Here is a 27,012-nt window from a genome sequence, read left to right on the forward strand (position 1 = left end):
GACACCCAACTCTATCTACTGAAGGATGGCTGGTCTGACTGTGTCCCAGAAAATTTGGACCTGGTGCTGCAAGCCATGGCAGAATGGTAAACTGCGGTGTGCCTCAGGGGGCAGTGCTTTCCCTGATGTTGTTTAACATCTATATGTGCCCCCTTGGCCAGATTGCTTGGAGGTATGGGCTGGGTTGTCATCAATATGCAGATGACACCCAGCTCTATCTACTGAAGGACGGCTGGTCTGACGGTGTCCCAGAAAATTTGGACCTGATGCTGCAAGCCATGGCAGGATGGTTCAGAATGAGTTGACTGAAGTTGAATCTGATTGAGACAGAGGTCTTTTGCCTGAGTCGCGGCAGTCCTGGCAGGGAAATCTCCCTACCAGCTTCTGATGCTGCACCACTTACAATGGCACCCAGGGTCAGAAGCTTGGGGTGCTACTAGAGCCTTCTTTGACAAGATAGCAGGCCCAGATATCAGCCACTGCCAAATCCACCTTCTATCATCTCAGGTGGGTAAGACAGTTGGTTCCCTTCCTTGAGCGCAACAACCTGGCAACTGCAACCCACAATACGATCACCTCAAGATTGGACTACTGTCCTGAATCCGGAAACTACAGCTGATGCAGAATGCAGCAGCCAGGCTGTTCTTGGGGCTCCCCATGCAGGAGCACATACAGCCGGGTCTGCGGAAACTGCACTGGTTGCCAGTGGTATACTGGCTTTGCTACAAGGTGCTGGTTATTACCTTTAAAGCCCTATTAAACACCCTACTACCTGTGGGTTGGATCCATGCCCATCCTGGCTTATAAAAGCTAGCCAGGTGACGCTATGGGAACCACCGCAGGCCATTGTTAACAGATCCCTCGTAGAAAAGATCTTTCCCACACCTCTTAAAGAGGCTGTGGTTCATCTCCTCTTGAAAAAACCATCTGCAGACCCAGCCATATTGGCAAACTATTGGCCGGTGTCGAACCTTCCCTTTTTGAGTAAGGTCATAGAGCAGGCGATGGTGATTCAGCTACAGGGATTCCTTAATGACACATCCGCACTGGACCCATTCCAGTCCGGCTTTCGGCCAGGTCATGAGACAAAGACTGTTCTGGTTGCCCTCATAGGTGACCTCTTGCGACATCTGGATTGGGGTGGCTCAGTGGTGCTGTTACTATTAGATCTATCAGCTGCATTTGACACAGTTGATCATCAGCTACTGTCTAGCCACCTCGCCAACATGGAGATCCAGGGGTCGGCCTTGCAAAGGATGGCCTCTGTTCTCCAAGGTCGGGGACAAACGGTGGTCATAGGGGAAGAATCATCCCAAAGACACCCACTTATATGTGGTGTGCCACAGTGTGCGGTTCTGTTCCTGATGCTATTTAACATCTATATGTGCCTCCTTGCCCAGATTGTCAGGAGGTATGGGCTAGGATGTCACCAATATGCAGATGACACCCAGCTCTATCTGACGATGGGTGGCCAGTCCAACTGTACCCCAGATAATCTAGACCTGGCCCTTCAAGCTGTAGCATCTTGGCTCAGGCTGAGTCGGTTGAAGCTGAATCCGACGAAGATGGAGGGGCGGCCCAGGAAGGGGGATCCCTTTACCAGCTCTTGATGGGGTGCCACTGATACCAGCCCCTAAGGTCAAGAGCCTGGGGGGTGCTTATGGAGTCTTCTCTGACAATGGAGGCCCAAGTTGCAGCCACTATCAAATCCACCTTTTTCCATCTTCGGCAGGCTCGGCAGTTGGCCCCTTTCCTGGAACATGACGACTTGGCAATGGTGATCCACGCTACGGTCACCTCGAGAATAGATCACTGCAACACTCTTTACATGTGGCTACCCTTGACTCTGACTCAAAAGCTTCAGCTAGTGCAGAACACTTCAGCATGGCTGTTAATGAGGCTCCCCTGATGGGAGCACATTCGACTGGTGCTGAAAGAGCTGCACTGGCCACCTATTGTGTTCTGAGTCTGTTTCAAGGTGTTGGTATTGACCTTTAAAGCTCTATATCAGGGGTGGCCAATGGTAGCTCTCCAGAAGTTTTTTTTGCGTACAACTCCCATCAGCCCCAGCCAGCATGGCTGAGGCTGATGGGAGTTGTGGGCAAAAAACATCTGGAGAGCTACCGTTGGCCACCCCTGCCCTATATGATCGGGGGCCTACCTACCTATGAAAATGCCTTTCTTCGCATGTTCCCCAGAGAGCACTGCATTCAGGGACACATCTATTGTTTATCCCTGGACCAAGGGAGGCCAGGCTGCGTTCTACACAGACCAGGGCCTTCTCAGTGGCAGCACCAGAAATGTGGAACACCGTCCCCGAGGCCATAAGGGCCCTGCGGGATCTCTCCCAATTCCGCAGGGCCTGCAAAACTGAACTATTTCGACAGGCCTTTAACACTTAAACAGGGAGAGGATTGTGACCCTACACTGCTGAGAAATTACAATCACCATGGGATCACTGTTAGCAAGGAAGATCCCGCCTATATTGTATTTGAACAGCACCATAAAATGTTTTAATTGTATTTTATTGCTTTTAATCTGTAATAATGGATGTTTCAATTGAACTGATTGTTAGCTGCCCTGAGTCCGCTTGTGGAAAGGCCGGGATAAAATTTAAATAAATAAATAATATTTGGCCGCAGACCTGCCTACCTTAGTGACCGTCTCTCCCCACACGCTCCCCAGAGGGTACTTAGATCTGGAACGCAAAACTTACTATCGATCCCCAGGCCGAGGGAGGCCAGACTTAAATCAACCAGAGAGAAAGCCTTCTCAATCACTGCCCCCATTGGTGAAACCAACTGCCTGAGGTCAGAGCCTTGCAAGACCTTGCCCAGTTCCGCAAGGCCTGCAAGACGATACTATCCCAGCTAGCTTTTAACTGAACCTGCCAAGATACAATCTAACTGGATGTCTAAGAACATCGAATGCCATCTGTAACTAAATGGAAATTAGCACCAAATTATTTAAATTGTTTTAATTTAATGTTTATCTTAATTATTTTGTTATTTATAGTGCACTGTGAGCCGCCCTGAGCCTGCTTTGGCAGGGAGGGTGAGATATAAATCGAATAAACAAAATTTTATAAAGAACCTAGACAAACATAATTAAAGGTATTTTACCAGTTTCTGAGTAGGCATAAAGTTGCTGTGTTCCTGATAAGCATCAAGTTGGTGTGTCCACAAGGCTCCAGGTGCAGAGGAAAATTCACATAGGCAGACTGGAGAGCCAGCAGAGCAGCACTGGGCTGATGCCCCCATACTGCCTAGTGTGAGGAGCAAACCCTTTCCCCAACCGGCTCTCATGGGCAATGCTCTGAGCCAGCTTAGGACCCATGAGAAAACATGAAATGGCTGGGCATTGCAAGCTTCTCCCCTCCACTCCAGTCTAGAGTGGCAGTGACTCTCCAGAGTCTCAGGTTGAAGTCTTTCTTATAAAGCGATAGCCTGGTCCTTTTAACTGGAGGCACCAAGGATAAAAACTGGGAGTCTACATGCCAAGAAGAGGCTCTTCAGCTGAACCATAATCCACTCCCCCAAATGAAAGTCAACATGAATGAGCCCAGCAAAAAAACCCAGAAAGAAACACACACTTCCCAGTGTAGCAAGGGGAAGCATGAAGGAGTCAAGGGAGAAGCTGAGCCAGTTAGAGTCAGGAGAGCCAAGGCAGAAGAAGCCCAGCACCCCTCTCATAATATTGAAGCAAATGCACCAACTATGACAAGGCAAAGCACTGAGGATGGAAGAGGAAGGGGAAGCCAGTTGCACCTGGGAAAGTAAAGAAGCCCAACAAAGAAGGGGGGGGAAGGTACACACCCCCACATTAGCAAGGCAAAGCACAAAGGAAGTGGTGGGGAGGTGCAGCCAGTTGAACCAGGGAGAGTCAAGGCAGAAGAAGCCCAGTGCAAAGCACAGAGGAGGGAAGGGGTGAGCAAGTAGTACTTGGGAGAACCAAGGCAGAAGCCCAGCAAAACACACACACATATTGTAGCAAGGCAAAGAACAGAGGAGGCAAGGAGAAGGTGGAGTCAGTTGCACTCAGGAAAGCAAAGGCAGAAGAAGCCCCGTCTCCAAATATAATAGAAACACCTACCTACAGTAGCAAGGCAAAGTATGGAGAAGGCAAAAGGGAGGTGGTACCAGTTGCACCCAGGAGATCCAAGGCAGAAGTAGCCCCCCAAAATAGAAAAACACACACTGTAGCAAGGAGGGAAAGGGAGGTGAAGCCAGCTGCACCAGGGAAAACCAAGGCAAATAAGCCCAGCAAAAAATAAAACTCACTGAAGCAAGACAAAATACAGAGGAGAGGGGAGGAGGAGCCAGCTGCACCTGGGAAACTCAAGCAGAAGCTCAGCAAAAAAACAGAAACACCCACCCACTATAGTAAGGCACAGCACAGAGGAAAGAAGTGAGAGGTGGAGCCAGTTGCACTGGGAAAAGCCAAGGCATATCAAGTCCAGCTCGTTGGCTGTATTAAAGCCCTGCATGGGCCGGTTCCGGCCTATGGGCCAGACTTTTGACATCCCTGTTCTAAAGGAACTGGTTGGACACTGTGTGAGACAGGATGATAGACGGATCACTGGTCTGATCCAGCAGAGCTCTTGTCATCCTGGAAACAGCTGCCTCCTCTTTCCCAGGTGTCAACAATTCCTTTAAGTGATGTAATTTGTACCAGTTTATAGGACACTGAAACATGAGGTACTCTCAAGCCTCCCTCCTTGGTTCCATTATACATGGTATTTGCTGTAACACAGGGAAGCCTGCCTCACCAGATACATTTTAAATGATTTTCTGCTATTGGCAGGGTATTTCATTACTCACTGGCAAAGAAATATTTTGAAAAAGGGCATTTTTACAGTAGGAATTCTCTGAGCAGCCTGAGTAGCCTTGACTAACCTGATCTCACAAGAGTTTGAGAGTTAAACAAGGTTGGCCTTGGATGGGAAACCACCAAGGAAGACTGGGTTTGCTATGCAGAGGGAGGCAATAGTAAACCACCCTCTTTGCCAGAACACAACAGGAACTTGTGATGAGGGGGACATATGGCATTTATTCCCCACTCCTCCACTTGCAGCTGCTGGAATGGCCTTGGGTCAGCCATAGCTTTTGCAGCAGTTGTCCTTGAAAGGGCAGCTTTCTGTGAGAGCTCTCTCAGCCTCACCTACTTCACAGGGTGTTTGTGGGGGGGAAGGTAAAGGCGATTGTGACTGCTCTGAGATTCGGAGTGAAGGGCAGGATATAAATCCAATATCATCATCATCTTAAATGCTGACATATAGTGTGGGCTGCAGTAATGAGATTCAAGCTGCATCCAGCTGATAGCTTTCCAGATATTCAGAAGGGGAGTGTAAAGCAGATGCTGCACACAGGGCCGGATCTAAGGGGGAGCAGAGGGGGCGCTTGCCCCAGGCGCCACTGAAGGGGGTCGCCAAATCGGGTATGGACTCCATTTTATTCTATGGGCCCATAGAATAGAATGAGCCCATAAGGGAGCATCATTTTTTAATTTTGCCTCCCCCCACCTCAAAAAAATGTAGATCCAGTCCAGGCTGCAAACATTCATTCTGTGTCACCTTGCTGCCAAACTTTGCTCAAACCAGTTTTGCAGGTGATCTCCAGGCCTGAACAGGGTCTCAAGCCTTGGCTTCTTCATATTCAAGCCCAGGATTAGCACCACTCCAGAAGAGGCCAATACCAAATAAGTTTTTACTCCTCACTACCAAAGCCTTCATTTCTCTCAAAAGATCCAAAGACAAGATTGGAAGGTGGTTGCAATGAAAGTGCCTTCCCACAACCACATGATAGCAATTAAGGAGCAATTAAAGAACTACAGGACTACAGGAAGAAACTGTTTGAAAAGGCAGGGCATCTGCCCATTCATATATTTTCTCTGAGATTCATAATATTCAGAATGTGGATGGAGGGGCAGGATATGCATTTTCTAAAGAAATCTCCCAATACAGTGGATGCTGTCTGCAAAGAGAAAGAATCAAGTGCTCTTTCTAGCACCAGTAGAATACACAGAATTTTTCACCTACACTCAAGCCCACCCCCCAATCTATCAGCCAACAATGCTCATCCCTCTTTGACTTAAACTGGGGACTCTCACCATATAATCTTGAACCTTCTTAGAAGGAAAGGAGGGCTGCCTGTTAGAGGAGAGACCATTTCCATCAAGGGTAAATCTGCCACCTACTCTACCCCTTCCCCCTAGCCCCTGGAAAAGGAAGTGCCTATCTGCCTGCTTGGGGAGACTGTTTCCACCTGCTCTGCCACCCCTTTCCATCCCTAGATGAGTTTTGATGACAGATTTAATAATTTGAATTTACATTTCTTGCAGAATTGGTCTGCTGTTACTCTCTTTTTTAAAAAAAGCTAACATGTTTTGAGAGCCCACACTGAGAAGAGGAAAAACAGGTTAAAAGTGCCTAAACAAAAATGAACATGTCACAGTAGCACCACTACAGTTAAAATTTAGTCACTGAAGATGTCCACTACAATACTATAAAAGTACACATGGATACTCACAGATTGAGATATGAGGCAAGATTTTTGGAATTTGTCATTAGTCACATGTATTGTTCCACACTAACATTTGCAAAGTACTTACTGTACCCCACACACACACACCCCTGTCACAAGCACTGGTCATAAGTAGCTCCATGGCAAATATGTTTATCATCTCAAGGATTCTCTTGTGTTTTATTACATTATTTAAATTGAAGACCAAGCCTCCTATTTTAACAGAGGGAAAAGCAACATGTACACATGACACATGCATTGCTTCTGCTGCAGACTCAAGGGCTTTGCTTCCTAAGCACTTGTTGTCATCATGTGAAACCCTGCATTTCAGTTCTTGAAAGCCACCAATGAAAGGTGTAAATAGAACATATGGTTACTGCAAATCGACAAACACAAGTCAGGACATAGCTTAAACTGAGAAGTCAGTCCAAATTACTTTTAACATGCACATTTTATTTCATGAAGCAAAACATTCATGGTTTTAATAAGTTATAAGATACAATATTACACTCTTGCATTTGTTCCAGTTTATTTTGCTTTTCCTTATAGTTTACAATGTAGTGAGTATTTCACATTAAGGCACACAGCACAGTAAAAAAAAATCCTTGTTACTCTACTCCCACAAGAAGCTGTGCTCAGACTTAGTGCAATGATACACAACTACAAAAATAAAGCTGATCAGGTGGAAATCTCTTGCCAAACAGTGGGGAGGAAGAATGATTTCCACTGAGTTCCTTTTTCTATTAGGCACAGTTTAAAGCTTGGAGAAAAAATGTCTACTAAAAGCTTTGTCTTAACTGTTAGTTGTCTTTGTGGAATGCTCTTTAAAATAACCCTTCCAGTTGAGAAGATAAGGTATGTGCTTATTTTCTTTATTCCAAACAATTAAGGCAATAAACACTGAAAGAAAACAGGAGTGAGCCATAGTAAATTCCTTAGACTAATCTTTCCTCTGGACATTTTTTACTATTACCAGGATTACCCAAAGATTATTTCTTAACGGTCAACTGCCTAGGCCAGTTATCATATCAGTGGATAAATGATGAGTGCAAGCCATGGACTGATTTTTACTGGCCTGTGTAGGAGCTGAACTCTACATTATAACTGATGTATGAATTGCATAAAAGCACAAATAAATTTATGTTATGTGCAGAAAGAAGGAGTGATTAGAGTGAGACCTATTGCAGGTTGTATCTGAAATGTCACAACTGATGGTGTCCTTGGGAACCCAGCAATATCAACTCAACCTCCCTCCGCCCCCTATCACAACAATGGTTAAAGCAAGAAAGTACTGTAACCCACACAGCATTTATGATGAAAACTTCCAGAAAACGATTTCATAACCTTTTGGCTTGATACACCTGGATTAACCAGCCGACCTAATACAATTTTCCACTTTCCTCAGATGTCACCAGCCAAGTTTTGTCTGTTTTAGTGTTCTGCTGTAAACACTATGTTGAATTCACCATAAGGTATTAAGACAATCAAGTATACAAAAAAGGCACATTAATTACCAGTTTTACCGCAATACTTTACAAACTGTAAACTGGCAACAGCCTAAGTGATATTCTACAGCTAAATGTAAGAATTTCCAGTCAAGAGTCCATCACAATTCAGTAGTTTAAGATACCCAATTATTTAAGACAAATTCCAGTTTAACATAGCAATTCTAAAATCCATGAAAGGATAGTGTCCTGTCACAACATGATTCTTGCATACTGATTCAGAGAAACAGGATTTGAAGAGGGCATTACATTTTATAACAAGGATACTCCAGACAAAATGGAATACACTAAAATAGTTACAGATTTTCATTTGGGTATGTTAAAATATGATCTGCATTCTGGAAAACACTATTTCTGAAAGGTTTTTCTGTAATTGAAGAAAAGTGGAACTTTGACACATGACAATCTTTTTATGGGACAGTAACGCGGAATGGGCTTCCAGGAATGTGCTCTTCACCCCACTTCACAGCCAGAATATAGTTACCCTTCTCCTTGACAACATATGTTACATTGTACTGCTGGTTGCCCAGATGTTTCACAGATATTTCTTCACAAGGAGTTGTAGGTCCATGGACACCAACTAACAACATATTGGAACCTAAGGCACAACAGGAAGATAGTTACCACTAACAGGAGTCGAGCTTGTCCCCAGCAGTACTCAAAGATCCAACAGCTTCAAGCTATCTAAAAACTACTCTTTCCTCAGTAGGCTAACTAAGAAAAAGTAAAAGAACCACATAACTGCATTAAGTAATCTGCCAACACTTGGACTAGATGCTCATAAAGAGGCCATCGAGAATGGTACATTCTGTCGATGGGTGTTTAGAGGATGTAGACCCAACATTCCATTGTCAATGGCCATTTCACTGTTTTGACAGCAGTTAAGAAAAGGCTGGACATTTACTGTGGAGCCTTTTGCCTTTCCTTTAATCATAGACCAGCAGGATATTGGAATGCAGGATATATGTACATTAACATGCTACACAATATTACAATAAGGCAAGTTACCTGCTTTGCTGCTGTCTACAGAAAAGGAATTTTTCTGACCCACAAAAGCTCTTGAAAGCCCTGCTCCTCTGGAGGTAACTTTGCTTGCATCAGATGAAGATTTGGGAATGGCACTGTAGCAGGTATCTGTTGTTGACCTGGTCACAGACTCTACCATAATGGAGGAAGTTTCATTTGAGATGCCTGGGCTAACTAGTCGCTGACCTAGAAAAAGATTGTTCTTACATTATCCAACAGCACAGTTTCAACAGTATGATTACATCCGACTGCTTCCAAACACAAAGATATTTCAGAGCTAAATTAAAAACACAGACGTAAATCAGCGACACCCTCCTCTCTTCTGTACTTCTGGATTCCCCCACAATATACATGTTGGCAACACTGGCTCACCACCCTTACCTGTCACTTTTGCCTTGAAAGGGCTCCCAGCTATATGATTAGGCCCTCCATATTTAATTCCAATTAGATAGTTTCCTGGAGCCATAGGTGTGTACATCACTTTGTAGCCCTCCGGAGCTTCCTGGCAATCCATTTTGACCTTTGATGGACCCTCAATTGTAACTGCAAGAGTACCAGGCCCAGCTTTTGTAGTATTTATTGTAAATGCTGATTGTAACCCTAGAAGAACAGAGTACAAAGTCCGATGGGCTCAATAACATGTTGGCAAGTACACACCAGTAACAGCTGCAGTTAGCCACAAGTTGACATTTATATCCCAAACAGTAGCCTCAAATGGTTCTCAAAGCATACTGAACATACACAGGAGAAACATGTCTGGCTACAACTCCTCAGTGGGTGTGTTTAGACATGTTTCTTCTTCAGTCTTCAGGCAATAAGTAATGGATAGAAATGTGAGGTCCCAGTGGGGGGGGGGGGGTGAGGAGAGAACCCAGAAGAATTTGAGGGAGAAATGGGTTCTATCCCCCCAGAAGAAAGAGAGAAATTTGGGGGAGCGCTGAAAGAAACTCTTATTCTGTGGACATACAGCTTTTTCAAGGATGTTTTTTGTTTAAATATAAATAATTTGGGGAATAATTACCATGTTTAATGATAATACTGTAAGCATTCAGTGTTTTCAGCAGTACAAGGTTTATCTTAATATTCAAAACATGCTGCTAGTCCTAAAAAGGACTTTTATGAAAGGGTTTGTCATTTTAAAAAACCCTGATTTTTTGTTTACTATGGAATTTGTTTTCTACCTTAAGCTTATACTTTTTCTTCCTCTCAGATAGCAAAGATTAAAGAAACACATTGTGGTAGCACATGGTACATCATTTAGCAGCAACTCTTTCTCTGGTATTGAGCACGCTTGAGATTTCTTATAATGACATTTAAACATTTAAATTCCACAAATATGCTAAACTGTAGAATTTTATATGCTAATGCATTATAAGTTATTCCCCAAAAAACTGAAAAAACATTTTCCCTGTAGCTTCAAAATTCCTAGAAATTGTACATGTCTAGCAGCTCCAACACCTTCAAGTTACATAGCAAACCTGAAGATCAAACTTGCTCATTTCACAAGGCAAATAAGGATGGGCAGAGATCATGCTGCTGTTTCCACAGTTAACTATAACATCTGTTAACTTCAGTATATTTTGTGCATTTTCAAATCTTCCTCTGACCACTCTCGAGCAGCTGTTAAATTCTAAGCTCATCTGATAATGGGCCAGATCTCTTTTGCTGAATTGCTCTTTGATGGAGAGAGACTACCTCCAAAGGAAGAATTTGGCACAGGAAGGTTAGTGAATCCTGGCCAAAGATTCATTATACTTTCTATGCTTTTTTTTTTTTTTTTAGAAAAAAGGGCTGTCTCTTCTCTGCCCCAGTACACAGTCTTTGTGTAGGAAAGCAGTTGGCTGTGGTTTCTTTGCAAGCATACATCCCGTTATATCAGTAAGCTACTGCTTTCTGATAGATTGTGCTGATTTTATGGACTGTTGCCTGCATGAGACACAGGACAAAAGATTTAATAGCCTTGATGTGCAGAAATCCACATATAAAGTCATCCTTGAAAGCAACTATTTATCTCAAAGTATAAAAACCCTTGCATTTATCCTAGAGCAATCAAGAGCTTATGTACCTTTTATGTTCACTCCTCAGGTACATGTTAAAAGGTAAATTAGTTGGATGGGAAAAATGTCTGAGGAAGAAATGCCCTCTCTTTGGCCCAGGCTTATACAATAGAGTGATTAAGAGACATTCTCACATTTTGACATATTACTGTTTTACTGCTTTCTCATACTCATGCTATTCAGATAAAAGGTTTGCTCAATTTGTTAATTTTACTATTTTGTCATTGGATCTTAAATTTGTACCATTTTGCATTCTAAACCACTGCCTACCAGTTATATGTAGCTCTGCTCATTGTACCTGATTCCTCGTCTGATGAAGTGTGCTTGGAGCACACGAAAGCTTACATTCTGAATAAAACTTTGTTGGGTCTTAAAGATGCACTTGACTCCTACTTTGTTCTACTGTTTCAGACCACCACGGCTCCCCCACTTGGATCTATCCTCAGGTACAAGTTCAGGAGCTTAATAAGCTGAATATCAGATCCACTTGAGTAATAACAGTGTTACCAACCAAGTGGTGACTTCATACTTTACTTTCAGAAAGTATCTACTCATTCACACAAACTTAATATTCATTTCCTGCTGACACCTTACAAGCTAATGTCCGTGAAAGCAGCTTTGGTTTAGAGTGACTCTCTTGCCACAAGGAAATGTGCATGCAAAATGATGCATCACATACTTGCATAAAATGACAGGAAAAAGTAGTTCAATTCTCCCTGGTGATTCAGGATAACACTGCAAGTGCATATTCATAAAATGTTACAAGTGTTTCTTCATCCAATGGAATTTGAAAGACAGATCAGATAATTAGCTCTGTTTTTATAGCAAATGAATCTGATTGGATAACCAAGTTCTAAAAATAAGCACTGCTTTCATGGCTGTCTAGAAACTACTACAGTTCTGCTTGTGGTAGAACAGCCCAAAAAGCTGAGTCAAGTTGGCAGATAATATTCTGCTGGTAAATTGGCAGCTGTTGTTTCCCTCATTTGCCAAGCTCCAGTTTATTTAATTCAGTTCCTTTTCCAAGCCTTTGGAGGGAGCAATGCTTAGATACCAATTCCATCTCTGAAGTGTTCTGTTATACTTACATAGACCACATTTGTTCTGGATTTCTTGCTTGACAACACTGCTAACCTGAACTAGCATGTTACTTATGAGAATTGTTGCTCAAATTAGTTTTGGCATTTAGTTCTGTGGCTTCCTGGATATTGGTTCTCTCCAGTTTGCTTTCAGAATTCAGTCTCATAGCTACAGCATTTATTAGGCAATAAGGCAAAGCACTTTTTCCAGGGAAGAAGCTGATATATTTTCACAATTTATTTAACAGTGTTCAAAGGAAAGGATTACCAGTTATGCCACTTTCAAGACCTGGACCATAGGCAGTAACAAGCGCTGGGCTTTCCACTTGACCTGGCTCCCCCACTCTAACTTTGAAAGGACTGCCTACAACATGGCTCCCATTGAACTTCACATCAATAGAATGAATACCATTTTCACGTGGGATGAAGCGAACAGCGTACTTATCTGAAACACATACACAGGCAAAAAGTTTGTTTCTTGAATTAGTCTAGAACTTCTATTGCATTCTAACACAAAATACCTCACTTCCCAAACAAGGCTGCATAAGCATTTAACTTTCAGTTTAGATCAATTTAAACCTGAATACCTGAGGACAGGTTGAAAGGCAACCACTGCCATGTGAAGGAACAGTGCAGATGCACTAACAGTGACACTCAGCCCAGACAGATGGGCCAGTGAGTGGTCTAATATTGCAAGATGACCAGGACATAAAACAGCCTTTGTAAAAATTGTTCACATAGGTCTTCCATGCAAGTGTTACATTTTAGCCTTCACATTTAAATTGCCCTTTAATGAATAAATATGTTTCTTGTAAATTAGCTTGTTTTCCCCCCAAAGCCATCAGCGATAATAATCTACTATGAGGTGGTTACTAATTTGCAACAGTAGATAGCTAAAAGAACTTGTTCCATAAGAAGTACACTACTAGTAAAAAATCTGTATTTGAATAAAGCACACTTCAATTCAAACAAAGCTACAACAAATGCTCCACTGGGATACCTCAAAGGAGAGGGTATTTCCCTCTCAAACCATGCAACATATTTATGACCAAGTTCTAATAATGAAGCATGGTGAAGCCAATACCTGGAATATCTTCAACTGATTTCACTCTTTTATGCAGGACCAGAACTCTAGTGGAATGGGCACATTTCACTTCCTCTATGTGTTGTCAGTGATGGGGGGATGGCCATGACCCAGTGACCTGGGGGATGACAACGTTGGGGGAGAGAAGAAGCAGTGAGAAGGTGGCAAGGCCTGGAGGCATGCCTGAGCCAGTTCCACAGATGTCAGAGGGGGAGAGGGTGGAGAACCATGGCAATAGTAGCAGAGATGGGTGGAGAGCCATGGCAATAGTAGCAGAGATGGGTGGAGAGAGGCTGCAGTGAGCCTGGGCCATGCTGGGATGTGTACCTGGATTCAGCTGCATTGGCCATAATGGAGGGTGGCTGGGAGCTGCAATGGACCCAGTGACAGTAGCCGAGATGGGGGAGAAGCAGCTGCAGGTCCCAGCAGCAAGGCTGGGAGACATGCCTGGCCCAGCTTATTGTCAACATTGGTGGAGGGTGGCCAGGCAGCACTGCCATTCATGGTAGTGGGGTGGCCAATAATCACAGTGTGCCCAGAAGCTGCATTGGCCCCAGCAGCATTGTCACTGTGTGTGGTGGTAAGCTATGGTGAGACCTGGCAGTATCACTGCTGTGGTGGGTGGGGGAAAGAGCTGCAGTTTTTGAGGAGCAGAAAAGAGGGTGGAGAGATTCCTTCCATGAGTATTGCATGTCCCCACTTGTGATAATATGTATTGACTGGCTCATTCAGATGTGTATCACAGAAAGTCCTCACATAAATAAAACCACAAGGGCATTGTCAAGTAATTTAAAGGTTTTGAAGACTGACTAGAATGTGAACTTCAGATTACAAAAAGAGGTTTTATTCAATTCTGGTCAAGACTGATTCAACCCCTTGTGGAAACCAGCTGCATGTATCTGGGTTCCAAAAAATGGCCTAGGCAGTGGCTGCAAGTCTATTTCTACATCAGTGCAGTCTTTTGTTCATCTGACTGTTAACTCCAGCACACTATTTCCTTCACATCCTTACCTTGCTCCAGTTCAGAAACATGGCATTCTTCTACAGCTCCTATTGGACTATGCACTTTAGCATCAATCTTGCCCTTTGCCCCATTAAGCCTTATGGCAAAGGATGCTGGCTGGTTAACTTTCAACCCAGACTCCTAAGAATAAGATACTAAGATTACCGTATTTTGTTTGCAAGATATACACTGAAATACTCAGAACACAAGTGCCTACGAAGAAATACTTCAATACACAATGGTCTCTAAAGAAATACTTCAGTATGCAATTGTCTCCTAAGATTGTAGTGTTTTTATACAATTAAAAAGAAGCAATACTGACATGAATTATAGCAGACCTGTACACATCTACAGTGGAATTTACGTATGAAGAACTGTTTAGTTTAGCCATCTCTTAAACTATTTTGGTTTTATGTAACATACATTTCAGCATGAGTCAACTAGAAATCCCCCTTATTTGAAAATTAAACTAGGAATAAAAAGCACTGGCTCATCTTTCGTGGAGCTGCAGGGTGGTACATTCTCTTGATGAACCAACATGCCTGGAAAGCATACACAACCTTGTCAGGTAGGAGGATCACTGGGTATGGCTTGCAAAAACCACACTTCATGCCATCTATTAGAGATACTATATCCAAGACAAGCCTCACTCAGGTAGCAAGCATCACAGCTTTTCTAACTAACATTGGCACAACAATTAAAAAATTAAAAGGCTTCTGTGTTTCTTCAGAACTCCAGCACTTCCTGCTAAGCCTGCTTTATCTTCCAAGTGAATTTTATGTCTCTAACAGTAAGACTAAATGAAGTTAGTGCAAAAAGTTCAAACATTTCCGGAAGCATTGAAGTGCAGTGATTTGTTTTGGGACACAACTTACCTGAAAAGTCATTTTATAGCCTTACCCTCAAGAGAGAAATAAAAGGGAAATGAGCAAAAGCTTGGCAACTAGACCCCCAGAACAGACAATCCGAGTGCTAAAGGGCCAGCTTCTGCAACAGCATTATCCTGTCCACCACCCCTTGCCCCTAAGCAGTTTTATTTCCCTCCTTAGGGTTTAAAGCCAACTGACAAACGTTACTGTTGGGAGTCTTTAAATGAAACACAAGAAAATCATCAGTACCACAGCTGATTAACATCCTTGTACTTCACTTCATTTTCATATAACCTTTCCAGAAAAACTGCACTATAAATCAAATACCAGCACACAGTCTGCTACAAAAACGTACGTCATCTAATGAATGCTGAATTAAAGTGCAGGAATAAACTCCCCAAATATGGCAAAAGCTTACATAAACTAGCCGGGTGACGCTCAGTCAAAAGGCTAGGTTTTAGATGGGCATTTCAAAGAGTGATTACTTGCATTAAGCAATAAAAAAGCAAATGGCTGAATATGAACACAGGCATCTACAAATGAAAACTTCCCCCTGCCTTTGGCTGCTGCTTAGGGACAATTTGGCATCTGCCCCATGTGTATATCAGAACACACCTACAGTAAATGCCTTCACACTTGCCTGTGTAGAAGTTATGAGGCTAGATGCACTCCTGCAAACCAATTTATAACAGCCATCACTTGTCACTAATTGTTAACCTAAAATGTATTGCGTAAAGAGGAAGACAAAAAGGTTTTGGTTCTGACTAGGGATGGCCATGAAGTGTAAAAATGGTGGTTTGGTTGGTTACCTGAACCCAGTGGTTCATGTTGTTTCATGGTTTGGTTTGATTGCCCAAACCATTTTGTGGTTTGTCAGTTCATCAGGTCCCCAGTGATCTTCTGAAGGCATTCAGAACTCACTTCCCATAGTGCATGGTCTGAAACTGACCCACTCTCCCTTCCCCCAGCCAGCCTGTTGCATCACTAAACAGCAGCTGCATGGCTGGGAGAGGGATGGGGTGGCCTGCAGCAGTCCCATGGCTGGAGGAGGGAGGGGCATTTAAATGCCATGGGAGGCTCTGGAGGTTTGGGGAGGGTTAGTGGAAGACTCGTTTCCTGAGCTCCACAATCAGCTTGAACTGTGTTTTGGTTTGTGCCCATCCTAAGTTCTGACCTTTAAGACCCTTTACAGTCTGGGACCAGCATACCTCTGGGGCTACCTCTCCTAGTACCTCCCCCAAGAGCCTTGGCGCTGGGTAGATCAAAACCTCCTGTTGGTTCCTGGTCCAAAAGATATCTGGCTATCCTCAACTAGAGCCAGAGCCTTTTCAGCCCTGGCTCCAGCCTGTTGAAACTCTCCACCTGAACATCCGTGCCCTGTGGGACTTAGTTCAGTTCCACAGGCATGTAAAGCAAAGGTGTTCTGCCAGGTCTACAATTTAGGACAGCAACAGCTCACACTATGTCTCTCACTAGGGCCTCCTCCATGACTGGTCCCTGATCCACCTGAGGGAGGAAGTGAAGAGCAATTTTATGCCAGCATTAGGTCTTGAATTTTTTACTGCAATCTGAAATTAATTATTCTGTTTAACATGTTGTGCACCACCCTGAGCCCTTTGGGGAAGGGTGGTCAATAAATTATTAACAACAACAACAAGATGGTAAATATGATAGGGTTTGCAGAACTACAACTTTGTGCTACCGTACAGCACAGTGGAAGCTAATAGCTTAACTTAAAATGTACTAGCCTCCCTCTTTCCTATCAGATGCCTTTCTGGAAAGTCCATACTTTCTTCTATAGGACCTCCCAAGGAGTAACAGTAACTGAGTATTATAAGAGCCCAAGAACAAGGATGAATTCAGCCTGTGGTAAATTACTGAGATGTTTCCTTATGTCTCACCTGAAGGCTCATAACAGTGAGTCTACGAGCATCATCTGAAGGAGCTATCACAGGAACCAAGTAAGGACTTTCTGGAATGTGCTCATCGTTGAATTTGATGGACACTTCGTAGTTACCTGAAAGAGATTTTAAAAAGAAATCTAAGAAAAGTAGAAATGCAGAAGTTTTGTTATCAGACTTGATTTCATGAATTGATTTCTAATCATTGCATTAATACTTAAGCTGCATACCCGGCTCTTGAGCAGTGTATGATACACCACAAGATCCATCCTTATGGTCCTCAAAAGCAATTTCTGCCTTACTCGGCCCTTCAACTGCGATTGACAGCCCACCAGCACCAGCTTCTCTTGTCCATATACTGAATTCAGCTGTTGGCCAACACAAAAAACAGCAGCTTATTTTCCTATTAGTTAACAGGCATGAGACCCTTTAATTTCTATCTTGTGGCATTGTGCACATGTGCATACAGAGTCAGGACAGCATTTCTGAATTGCATTCCAGTGGATCCAGTCTTCAGTTCTGTATTTAATCCATATTGCTACTGCTCTTTTCACTACAAGAACGTACAGACTCACACACTCAGACCAAAATGCATGTGTCTAGAAAAGGAATCTGGTAGAGGCCTTACCTGGAATGCCTGCCTCAGCTCTTTCAAGTCCTGGACCACCAGCTCTGACCTTATTGGCTCCTCCTTCACCCAGTGGTCCAACAGTGAACTGAAATGGACTGCCTGGCACATGTTGCCTTCTGTATCTCACTTCCACAGTATGAACCCCCATTTCTTGAGGTACAAAGCGGACACAATATGTGTCTTTATCATGCTCTACTATTTCAGCATCAGTAGATCTTCCTGATGGGCTAGTTACACGGGCTGACATGTCACCAATGTCTATTTCTAAAAGACAAGTGTCCAAGATTAGCAAGGAAGATGCTTAGTTTAACTAGAATAATAGAACAAAGCTACCATATAATAATTACTGTTACATTTCAGAATAACTTGGAATTACAAATTGATATATGGTAAATGGAACAAAAGATTTATTTATAAGTTCCACTGTTTGTATTTGCAGCCTACTTGCCATTTGCTGTGCCTCAATGCAGGTTGTATGGAATAACCTCAGTACTAAAGCAATGCTCACTAAACCTACTGAAACATGTATGTAATATTTCTGAAGATTCCCAACATAGACAGATTTGAAAGTTTGTCACCTTATGTTAGTTCGGATAATATAATAGGATACCAAGTTTCTCTCAGTGCTATACGGCACCTTCTGGCTATCATTCTCCCACTCCATACCTCTTCACCAAACCTGTGGAGGACAACTTGGGCAAAAGACCTCATTGCAACAACTGAAGACATACATGCTTACTGTGATCGCAGTAATATATGTCTGAGGTGACGGCCCCGTGGCCACTAGCCACTTTGGCGGACTATGGGTCCTCGACTGAACTGGTCAATCTCCACCAGAAGAACTGTGGAGCCCTGAGGCGTGACTGGGAGGCACGGGGGGGGGTTACCTCCCTGGGCCTGCTGGGTTGCGCCAGGGGTATTGGCTGAGAACTCATGGACCCCGTCACATACTACACCCCACCCCCGACTGCTGCCCCAGAGTAGCACATGTCATGATATAAGCTCGATGCCTGCACTCATTTTCGCACTTTATCTATCCAGCACCTTATTTAGCACTTTACCCAAGCACTTTACCTACTTTACCTGCTCAGTACTTAGTACAGACCACTAGTTGGAAAACTCATTATTATTAACATTAATTAATTGGATTCTTTTTAATCAATTGATTAGTGATTTGAAGTAATTTATATATTTATATTTCGGATGATACATCTTGTTAAATTTTAGCTTATTGGCTGGGAAGACTGTTGAGGGTATTATTTTGTTAATAACGCTAGGATCGAATTTATTAGGTTTTTAACTAATCAATTTGAGGGAGTATTGAGGGAGGGCTTTTATATTAATTAATTAATTAAACTGGGGAAGTAGGTAGTGAGTCTGTAACTGGGAGACTAGAGTGGTCGGTGGGGTGTGGATTAATTGTAGGCTGGGAGAATCTAGGGGGGGGGGTGAAGCTGTCCAGTACTGGCAGGATCATTCCGGGCACAGGCGCGGATGCTTGGCCTAGGGATTCCAGTGCTCTTGGGGAGGGGAAGGTATGACGGTGGGAATAGACAGAGGTGTAAGGGAAGGGGACGGAGACAATATGGTGCTCGGCCCCCTTCCAGTCTACTTCCCATCCCAATGGTGACAGGTAGTGGGGCCAAGAGGAATAGCCCGTCTCCGTCATTGGTGTTATGCAATGCCAGGTCCGTAAATAATAAGACCATGACCCTTAGGGAGTTCCTGCTTCGGCAGGACATGGACCTGGCCTGCGTGACCGAGACCTGGGTGCGAGATGGGGAGACAGTGGCTCTCTCCCAGATGACCCCCCCGGGTTACTCAGTCTTTCACCAATCGTGGATTAGCGGGTGGGGGGGAAGGAGTGGCATTATTCATACGGGAGGGTTACTCCTTCCGGGCTCTCCCAGGCCCAAGAATCGATGGTATTGAATGTGCTGGTCTGGCATGGGATGTCGGAGAGGGGTTGGCGATCTGGCTGGTGTACCGTCCGCTTAACGCACCGGCCAGCGCCTTACCATCCCTGATGGAGGCGGTGGCGGGCTGGGCGTTGGAGTACCCAGGGCTTATGGTCCTGGGTGATTTCAACGTCCATGCCGACGACGCGGCCTCCACTCAGGCGATGGACCTAGTGTCTTCCATGGCGACACTGGGACTCTCTCAATTTGTTACGACACCCACGCACCAGGCCGGGCACACGTTAGACCTGATCTTTGCGTCCGGGATTTCGGTGAACGATATCGCGGCAGAAGCGGTACCATGGTCGGATCACCTAGCCCTCAAGGCCCGTGTGGGGATGCCACCCCAACCCTGTATGGGCGGAGAGCCTATTTTGGCTCGCCCCCGGAGCCTGATGGACCCGGAACGGTTCCAAATGCCACTGGGGGATCCCTGGCCCCCTGGCGATTCCTTCGATGACCTGGTGGAGGCCTGGCAAGGTCGGCTAACCAGGGCTATCGACGAGAATGCACCTCGACGTCCCCTGCGCCCCCGCAGGAGGCTGGCTCCATGGTATACCTTGGAGCTACATCAGCTGAAACAGGGGCTCAGACAACTAGAGAGGCAGTGGCGGCATACTCGGGACAAAGCGACAAGAACATCTTATAGAACGTTTATGAAGTCTTATGAGATGGCAGTCAAGGCTGCAAAGAAAGACTACTTTGCAGCCAAGATTGCATCTGCAAATTCGCGCCCGGCACAATTATTTAGAATAATTGGAGATCTTACCACATTGCCCCAAGGCAAACCAAATGTTAGGGAATTAGAGATAGGCTGCGAGGCTTTTGCGAGACATTTTGCAGATAAAATCACGTCGCTCCGCCAAGACCTGCCTATCACATTGGAAGCAGTACGGGAACTTGAGGCTCCGCACCTGTCTTCTAGTTTGGAGTTGGGTCGATCCGACCCACTCAGCCTGGAGGAAGTTGACGGAATTCTCTCTGTTGCGCGCCCAACAACTCGCGATTTGGACCCTTGCCCCTCCTGGCTGATTAAATCTTGCCAGAAGGAGTTCAGATGTCCTTTATGGGACATAATAAATAGATCCCTCTTGGAGGGGCGTTTTCCATCACCTCTGAAAGAGGCTTTGGTCCGCCCCCTCCTGAAAAAATGTACAGCAGACCCGGCCGAATTGGCAAATTACCGACCGGTCTCTAATTTACCGTTTTTAGGTAAAATTATTGAGAGGGCAGTGGCATTGCAACTACAGGGCTTTCTGGATGACGCTTCCATCCTAGACCCTTGCCAGTCCGGCTTTCGCCCGGGCCACAGGACGGAGACAGTGCTTGGCAGATGACCTCCAGCGGCAACTGGATCGAGGTGGTGTGGCGGTGCTGATGTTGTTAGACCAGTCGGCGGCGTTCGACACGGTCGACCATCAGCTACTGACCTGCCGCCTCGCCGACATAGGGGTTAAGGGGCTGGCCTTGCAATGGCTTTCCTCCTTCCTCAAAGGTCGGGGATAAAGGGTGGCAATCGGGGGTGAGCTCTCCCGGAGGCGCACACTAGATTGTGGGGTGCCTCAGGGAGCAGTTCTTTCTCCGATGTTATTCAACATCTATATGCGCCCCCTTGCCCAGATTGCCCGGAGTTTTGGACTGGGCTGTCATCAATATGCGGATGACACCCAGCTCTATCTGCTAATGGATGGCCGGCCTGACTGCGTCCCAGTGAATTTAGACCAGGCATTGCAGGCTGTGGCAACCTGGCTTAGGCTGAGTGGGCTGAAGCTGAACCCAACGAAGACAGAGGTCCTTTGCGTGGGTCGCGGCGCTCTGGGGAAGGAAATACCTCTTCCGGTTTTTGACGGTGCGCCGCTGAAAGCGGCGGGTCGGGTCAAGAGCCTGGGAGTTCTACTGGAGCCTTCACTATCAATGGAAGCCCAGGTAGCGGCCACTGCCAAGTCGGCGTTTTTTCATCTGAAGCGGGCAAGGCAGTTGGCTCCTTTCCTAGAGCGCCGGGACCTGGCAACAGTGATCCATGCGACGGTCACCTCAAGATTGAACTACTGCAATGCCCTCTACATGGGGCTGCCTTTGTGCCGAACCCAGAAGCTGCAGCTAGTGCAGAACGCAGCGGCCAGGCTGTTACTGGGACTCCCGAAATGGGAGCATATACAGCCAGGGCTGCGTGAACTGCACTGGCTGCCAGTTACATACCGGGTTCGCTACAAAGTGCTGGTTATCACCTTTAAAGCCCTATATGGTCGAGGACCTGCCTACCTGAGGGACCGTCTCTCCCCATATGAGCCCCAAAGAGTACTGAGGTCAGCAGGGAAGAACAAGCTGACTATCCCTGGGCCAAAGGAGGTAAAACTACAGAGCACCCGCGCACGGGCCTTCTCTGTTACAGCTCCGTGCCTCTGGAACCAGCTCCCGGAGGAGGTGCGGGCTCTGCGGAATCTGGACCAATTCCACAGGGCCTGTAAGACCATTCTTTTTAGGCAGGCCTTCGTAGACGGCTGACAAAAAGATGGCTGTTCAATCCACCAAATTGATTCTATTTAGTGACCTCTGCCACTATGTAAATGAACAGAATAGCGCCAAGAACAAGAACATCACCGCTGCTGTTAAATTATGGAATGGTTAGACAATTTTAAATTATTGTATAATTATTGTATTTTTTATTGTATATTGTATAATTTAATGCTATTATTGTATAATTTAAATGCTATTTTAAACTTAGTGTATTTTGTATAATTTTATTGAACCTGTTGTTAGCCGCCCTGAGCCTGCCTAGGCGGAGAGGGCGGGATATAAATAAAAAATTATTATTATTATTATTATATCAAATATTAGAATATTAGACCAGTGATTGACAAGCACCAGACTTTACTATAGCTGAAGTAAATGTCATGCTTATTAAACTGTGGAACTCCCTGCTAGGGAAGTAGTAACCACAGGTATTGATAGCTTTAAAAGGAGGTTAGACACATCCATGGAGAAGATGTCCATCAATGGCTACTAGCCATGCTGACGGAAGGGAGCTATCTGTCTAGAGGGAGCAAACCTCTGAATACCAGTGCTGGGAGACAACAGCAGGGGAGGGCCTCAGCCTCTCTGCCCTTTTGCCCCTGGTTGGCTGCTGTGTGCAACAAAAAGCTGATCAGATTGACCACTAGTGTGATCCATCAGGCTCTTCTTATGTTTTTTACTTTAAACAAATTATGGTTACAAGCAACATACACTGAAAGTGCCAGTGAGAACAAGAAAAAATTTCTTGGTCTCTTGAAGTGAAGTGACAAAGCATTTTTAACAGATGACCACACAGAATGTTAAGGCAATTCAGATACACTTTTTCTACGTTTCTCTACAATATTGGTTTGTACAGGAACTTAGGATGTGTAAGATAGTCAAGCGGTCTACATAACTCCCAATTGTAATTTGCATGCTATTAAACTACACATACCTGGAATTTTTAAGTTAAGGTCACACAGGCTTCCAACAGTTGCTACAGATGGAGCTCGTTGCGTACGTGTGATGCTTTCCTTTACTCTTCCTTCACCACTTATTTTCACAGTAAAGGGGCTACCTGCAATTGGTGGAGACAAGATAATTTGGGCTTTATCACAGTAAGAAGCACACAAAAACATAAACCTGATCTTAAGTATTCCATTGCTATCTGCAGAACACTATTTCATAGCAGTTTACTCCATTAAGAGGGTTTGGGCTACTATGTTTTCAAGTAAATATGATCACCAACTTACTAGTAAACAGTCATAGCTAAGGTAGCTGGTTTTCTACTCCATGCCAATAATCTCCACCACTGCTAACTACAACAGCAAAAGTTCTATACTTCCAGATATTCATTCCCTCAAATAAGTATTGGTTGCCTCGACCCCCTGCCCCCAAAATAATTCTCACTATAAGATGTTTATTCCATCCAGATGTTCCTCCCTTACATATCTTCAGAACATCAAAAACCTGACTAGAAACCTAGCCAATTTCTAAGGACTATCAGAAATGCAGCTCCTGATCTTCCTCCAACTATACAGCTCTTTCTTTTACCTGGAATATGCTCATCAGCAAACTTGGTAGACACTATGTAAACACCGGGCACAGTTGGAAAGTATGAAACTTTGCAGGTCCCATCATCTAGATCTTCTGTCTGGATATCTACTTTACTAGGTCCTTCAACTGCCAGTGATATCCCACCATAGCCTAGGAAAAAAACAGCTCGGATTCAGGGTTCTAGAGCAAGTGAGCTTTAAATGCTTAGAATGGAGTTATTGTGTTTCAAGCATTATATGTGAACAAAGATCCAAGTGGACAGCCATGTTGGTCTGAAGCAGTTGAACAAAGCAGGAGTCAAGTTGCACATGGTGAAACAGTGTGCTTTTCTGAGGAAAAACAACCTTTGAACAATCTTCCAGAGAATTCTATCTTAGCCACCATGGATGTGGAATCTTTGTATACCAACATCCCACACCGAGATGGATTACAAGCTGTAAGTAATATAATCTCTGATTAGAACACAGCGGACTTTGCCACCAAATTGTACCATTTTGTTCTCACCCATAACTACTTCAGATTTGGCAGTGAACTTTTCCTACAGATCAATGGTACAGCCATGGGCACCCGCATGGCCCCACAATATGCTAACATCTTTATGGTTGACTTGGAGCAGCGCTTCCTAGACTCCCACCCATTCATACCTACCTTATACCTGCATTACATTGATGGCATCGTTATGGTCTGGACACACAGTGAAGAAGCCCTGGACCCATTCCATCAGGCTTTCAATGACTTTCACCCTACCATCAACCTGACAATGAACCAGTCTATGCAAAAAATACATTTTCTGGACACCACTGTAAAAATAAATAATGGACGCATTGACACCACCTTATACTACTGACCGACAAACATATCTGCATGCCTCCAGCTAGCATCCCAAACGATCCACTGTACACAGCCAGCCTCTATGCTACAGCCGCATTTGCTCCAGTCCTGCTGACAGAGATTCTCACCTGAGGAATCTACAACAAGCCTTTTTGGAACTAAAGTACCCACCTAATGAAATCAGGACACAGATTAACAAAGCCAGAATGATACCCAGAGAAAACCTGTTACAAGACAGATCCAAAGGAGATAATAACAGACCACCACTAGTAGTCACACACAACTCTCAACTGAAAACAGTTCAACGTTATCATCAACAACTTACAATCTCTATTGGACAGTGACAACTCTCTTTCAAAAGTACTGGGAAGTGGGGTAAACCTTTTCTTGCACACAGACAGCCCCCAATCTCAAACAACTCCTCACCCACAACAATACAGCATCTCATCTGAGCATGGACACCACTACCAGAGCTTGCAATAAACCCAAGTGCCAACTTTGCTGCCACATACACTCAGACAACACAATCACTGGGCCTAACAGCATTAACTACAGCATTTCAGGCTCATTCACATGTTCATTCTCCAACATTATATATGCCATTAAATGCCAACAATGCCCTTCAGTTCTCTACATAGGGCAAACAGGACAAACCCTACACCAAGGGATAAATGGACACAAATCTGACATTAGGAATTACAGAACTGAGAAATCTGTGGGAGAACACTTTAACCTTCCAAAGCATTCAATGGGTGACCTCAAGGTAGCTGTTTTACTGCAAAGGAACTTCAAGAACAGAATGGAGAAATTGCTGAATTGCAAATTATTATGAAATTTGGAACAAACACCTCCCCAGGACTGAACAGAGATATTGTTTTTTTAATCTCATTACATATGCTAAACCCACTCTCAGTGAGAATAGCTATATATCCACTGTATTCCAATGTATTTCTCTTTTATAATAGTGTATTAGAATAATGTTTTATATTGACATATTCAAATAAAGGATATTGGCTATTACATATACATAACCCACTTTCATTTTATTGTATTCATGTTTTCTAATGGCAAACTAGAATGATGTTTATAATGTAAAGATGTTGATAAGTAAATTAGGTGGACTACAACTAGGAAATACATGTCCTTTTGTGATTTACCTAGATTTGCAGAAACATCAACTGGCAGGAAACTTTATTACCTTTTATGGCTATCCAGACCAAATGACCAAGCCACACTGTTGCACCATGTGATCACAGCCAGCTTGCCCTCTTAATCAACAAACTGCATGTATTTCAGCCCACAATACCTGATCTGCTCGTCTAATGGAAGTGTGCTTAGAGAGCACACGAAAGCTTACATTCTGAATAAAACTTGGTTGGTCTTAAAGGTGAAACTTGACTCCTGCTTTATATGTGAACAAGTTATTTCAAGCAACAAAATATGCTCTACATTACAACACACATCAATAAAGATATCTTGTGTTCTACAGCCTCTTGCCCACAAACTGAAAGACAGAATCAAAACTCAGATATTAAATTCTTTTGGTGGAAATAGTCAAAAGACAATTTCTAGGATGTTTATATAGCCTTAGTCTAGACAAGTTTAAGCAGACTGTCAAAGAGTGGGCTAAATCTAGGAAGTTACTCTGCGTGAAACTATTTGAAGCCCCTACCAGAGGGAAGTTGCCACAGAATGGAGATCTAGAACTGACCTGCATCTCTTGTATCTACAATAAAGTCACACATTTCAAAGGTGCGTCCTTCTACCAAACCACGTCCAAAAACTCTTGCTCGGCTCGCATCCCCAATCTCAGATTGAACAACCATGATGGACACAGGACTGTTCGGAACATGACTTCCATTCTTTATAATACTGACCCAGTGTTCTCCCACTTCCCGTGGGATGAATGAGATACCTATAAGGAAGAAGTGTTGGGGAAGAGAAATTGATATCATTTGGTATTCCCTAAAAATGGTTTTGCTGAACTATATTCCCTCCTCAAAAAAAGCCCCCATCAAACTGCAATACAGACCAGGTATTATTCACAAAAACCCACTCTACTCACAAATGAAACTTCAATAGCTTCCAACTCTTGCCTTGGCCCACAAGTCTACCAATTCATGTCAGTCCAGAGATCCTATTTTGTACAGACTAGTGCAACAACTTTCAAAAGCCACTGCAAATATAATGGCCTTCCAAAAAGGCTAACTTACCTATGTGATTATTGGGTAACCTTTTCAGAAGACAAGGCTCATCACGGCCAGATGGAGCTTTAATACTGGCTGTCAAGAGGCTAAGATCAGTCTCATTAATATCCAACAAGAAGTCAGCTGCAGAGCCAAGTTTAACTTGGGAACGCCTCCTACTATCATCTTGATAAAAAGACAAACAATCCTTTATTAGAACAACAGCCTTCCAACAGCTCTTTGCTCATTGTGGAATGATCAATGTTTTTCCTGAAAATTTAAAGTGCTTTTCGGTTCATAAAGACAACACC

The 27,012-nt window shown here is 44.0% G+C and overlaps 1 protein-coding gene across 3 annotated transcripts in view; it reads right to left on the reverse strand.

Moving 5' to 3' along the window:
* Positions 1-6,953: 6,953 nt before the first annotated feature.
* Positions 6,954-27,012, reverse strand: part of FLNB (filamin B) — a 120,904-nt gene continuing 100,845 nt past the window's right edge. For all 3 annotated transcript variants that reach the window (XM_060239724.1, XM_060239726.1, XM_060239725.1), the window contains 12 exons: positions 26,729-26,887; positions 26,227-26,430; positions 23,682-23,834; positions 23,083-23,205; positions 17,674-17,940; positions 17,276-17,413; positions 17,046-17,161; positions 14,284-14,416; positions 12,457-12,633; positions 9,434-9,652; positions 9,035-9,238; positions 6,954-8,624 (listed from right to left, as the gene is read on the reverse strand). In XM_060239724.1, the coding sequence (XP_060095707.1) occupies positions 8,437-8,624; positions 9,035-9,238; positions 9,434-9,652; positions 12,457-12,633; positions 14,284-14,416; positions 17,046-17,161; positions 17,276-17,413; positions 17,674-17,940; positions 23,083-23,205; positions 23,682-23,834; positions 26,227-26,430; positions 26,729-26,887 (2,081 nt within the window). In that variant the 3' untranslated portion in view covers positions 6,954-8,436. The remainder of the gene's footprint in view (positions 8,625-9,034; positions 9,239-9,433; positions 9,653-12,456; positions 12,634-14,283; positions 14,417-17,045; positions 17,162-17,275; positions 17,414-17,673; positions 17,941-23,082; positions 23,206-23,681; positions 23,835-26,226; positions 26,431-26,728; positions 26,888-27,012) is intronic.

The sequence above is a fragment of the Heteronotia binoei genome, chromosome 5, assembly GCF_032191835.1.
Source record: "Heteronotia binoei isolate CCM8104 ecotype False Entrance Well chromosome 5, APGP_CSIRO_Hbin_v1, whole genome shotgun sequence".
Lineage (NCBI taxonomy): Eukaryota > Metazoa > Chordata > Lepidosauria > Squamata > Gekkonidae > Heteronotia > Heteronotia binoei.